The 3,285-nt window shown below is 36.5% G+C and overlaps 1 protein-coding gene across 1 annotated transcript; it reads right to left on the bottom strand.

Moving 5' to 3' along the window:
• Positions 1-710: 710 nt before the first annotated feature.
• Positions 711-2,286, bottom strand: LOC111386842 (UPF0481 protein At3g47200). Its single transcript, XM_023011325.1, has one exon. It carries the CDS (start codon positions 2,154-2,156, stop codon positions 801-803), a length of 1,356 nt encoding a protein of 451 aa, XP_022867093.1. The 5' UTR covers positions 2,157-2,286; the 3' UTR covers positions 711-800.
• Positions 2,287-3,285: the final 999 nt, after the last annotated feature.

Raw genomic sequence — 3,285 nt, 5'->3', positions numbered from 1 at the left:
CGTAAGCTAGCAAGTCAAGTCCCATGCCTAAGAACAGACGTTTGAACTAAGGAGATAAGGCCACGTGCCACTTCATCTAAGGGCTCCCATTCCATATGTATCACTATAAATACCCCCATTGTATAATGTAAAAGGCTAATGCAAGAATCAATACTAAAGACTACATTTACTCAACTCTCTCAGTTACTTGCAATACATAAATCGAATTTATACACTTTTACACATACATTTACAAGCACCGGTTGGTAATTATTGTACAACCGGATTACGAATAACCCGCCGGATTCCGAACGTCACCGTCCCGCGTCGTTGGGTTACTCCCACGCCCCTTTGAACCGCTCGTTTAGACCGTCCACGTGTCTTAGCGTGTTGGACATTCGCCCACGCAAGCGCGGGTGGGACCGGCATCTGTTGGCGCACTTTTTGGGGTCAACAACCGCATTTTAAAAAGTCGCAAGGTTCAATGTTCTGGTACTTAAACTATTCATATTATATTTCATATTTTACCTATTAATATTTAGCTCATGTTCGGTAGAGATTAAGATTTATATTTAATCTAAGTCAAAGTCAACAATTAATTTTAACTACATATTTCATGGATCCCATAACCTTTCAAACACAGATTTCATTAATTTATATCAACATCTGCTAAAATCTGATTTTAATCTCCTACAAACAAGAGCTTAATTGAAGTACAAGGAAAAACAACATATGGTTGGAAAAAGAAAAACAAAATCTCATTAAAGAAGCATGATAGTAAATGTACATTATTACAACAAATAATGACAAAAATGAAAATCCTAGTTCTTGGGTGGACGAACATAAGCCATGATAGTGAAAAATGTCTGCGCCACGGTGAGGATCAGAAGAATAAAAGCAGCTAATGCTGAAACAAATGACCATGGCGTGTTAAAATAAGTGTACTTAAAACTTGCCCAATGGGCATGCAAATGGTTCCTACAATAGTGATTCACTTCATTGAACAATTCAGACAAGTAACAAACATCAATATCAAATGCCACATCCTTTCCCAGATTGTTAACAAAACTCGAAATTTCTGCATCTGCCCCAAAATAATTCTCAATGATGTTATTTTCACTCAAATATGCAACATCCTTACCAGTGTTTATTAGGCAATCCAAAAAAGTTGCATAGGTTGTCATGTGCTTAGAACAACTCTTGTGACATTGTTCATATGCCACACAATTCAGCAAAAATGAACTCATAAAATCATCTATGGTAATTGATGGCATTTCAATTACTCCATGTCTGAATTTTATCACCAAAAAACTGTCTTCATTTCCGACTTTTAACTTGATCCCTGCTCGTCTGAGCTTCGATATGCATTGGATTACATGAGTGTTCGTGTAATTACCTGGCTCTGGTTCCTTGTACCCTTCTGGAATAAAACTCGATCTGAGAAAATCGAGTAGGTGTTTTCCTTTGTGACTATGAAACTTGTTGATGAAATCATCTGGTCTTTGCATTGCGTTGTTGAAGAAATTCATTGTCAAAGTAGATAAAGAGGGACCAGATTCTTCACATGGCATTCTAGTCAGATCAAAGAGGCACTCCAAGATGAAAAAAGGGATCTGATTTTCGAGACGAATTAAATCTCTCAAGAAAAAAGTATATACCCATGATAAACAAAATAGTGGATCATCACCCTCAATTGGTACTACCTCACCAATTCTCCTGAAAAGTTCGATCACAAAACAGCCATCAAGAACCAACATTTCTGTAAATTCGTCGGCACTTAAACTTATAGCAGCAGAGTAACACTCTCTGGCTTTCTTCTCCAGTAGCTGAACGGCTTTCAAATAATCCTCTAAAGTTAGGCCTTCGCTTTGGGTGCGGTTCAGTAAAGTTCCGAGGAACCTCCATTTATGCTCTTCGATCATTTTGAGGTGTGGTTTTCCATGGTGGTAAGGACCAATTGACACAATCTGCGGCTCATAGCACCGGCCGTTGATGTCAATTAGGCTTTGCGGAACCCTAAATATGCAGCAGGAGCTCCCCCCTGCTGAGCAGCTGAGTATCGACGGCGTATCAGAGATTTTTTGTTGCATCAGAGCCAATCGATCTCTGTTGACTTCCCAAATTTTGATTGCGTGATGATTATTTTCATCTTCTCGGAATGATTTGTTAATCGCCATATCAAGAGCTGTAAATCGGAATCGCAATCAGAATCTGAAGCACTGATAATATTTAATTGATCATCCGTTAGTTTGGCAAAAGTTTTGCCATTTTTTATTATTTAATCTAAAGCTACTTCCGTAGGGCGGATTATTTCGAATTAAATTTGTTTCAAGTTGGCAAATAAGCCCAACTTGTAAGAACTATTACCGCTTAAACATACGGCAGAGTCAAAAGATCAATTAAAAGAAGACACGTGTGAGGGAGCTTATGACTTGGACCTAGTTGGTGTGCGCAAGAGACGCACGTGGACCTAATTCAGCGGTGCTCAATTCTATGAATTCAAATACCACGCTGGCTTTTCTCCAATGCTTGTTTGAATTGAGATAAAATAATGATTGCCACATTATTTTACATTAAAGTGTCACTTAATTATAAATATAAGTGGAAGTGGAAAGAAAAAATTTGAATATATTAATATAAAATGATATGTCAATCTTTTATTGAGTAAACAGCAAATTTTAGACAACAAATCTCAACTCTGATTGTATAGCCTTCCTGTAGTTAGTCCTTCAAGCTTAGGCCTTTACTTTGAGATTGCTTTAGAGCTAATCGATCATTGTTTACTTCTTTGATGGCATGATTATGATTTTCATCGTCTTCGATTGAGTTGTCACTCATATCGTCAATTCTAAATCATAAAAACTAATACACCCTACATATAGAATGTATTTACATTATCATCTTTTTAAATTAATGTTAATTTTCTCATGCAAGATACATAATTGATACAATCCATTTTGCATTAAACACCAAATTCAATTATGTTTCTAATGATATATACTAAACTTTATGCTCTAATCTGTTCACAACTTTGCAAGTAAGTTCTACGTTTCGCATCTTCGACCTTCGATGTTTGATTCATTACCTCACATCTTCATTATTATTTTCAATCACCTTGTCGCATTCGAATTTCCTCTTCAAATCCTTAGCCACCTTTTCTCCTATTCAAATCCCGATATTTGAATATTTCATCTTTTGGTCCCTTTTAACATCATAATCAATTCCTTTTCACCTTATTTACTTTCAGATAGGGGTTCTGAACTACAAAATCAAAATACATAAGTAGAGTTTTGTTCAGTTAATCCG

This window comes from Olea europaea, unplaced genomic scaffold (assembly GCF_002742605.1).
Source record: "Olea europaea var. sylvestris unplaced genomic scaffold, O_europaea_v1 scaffold374, whole genome shotgun sequence".
In the NCBI taxonomy this organism is placed as follows: Eukaryota; Viridiplantae; Streptophyta; class Magnoliopsida; order Lamiales; family Oleaceae; genus Olea; species Olea europaea.
This window is presented reverse-complemented; position numbering and strand designations above follow the sequence as displayed.

Bases quoted from the DNA above. Each gene is read 5' to 3' on its own strand.
- LOC111386842 (XM_023011325.1), bottom strand. From the start codon at position 2,156: ATGGCGATTAACAAATCATTCCGAGAAGATGAAAATAATCATCACGCA.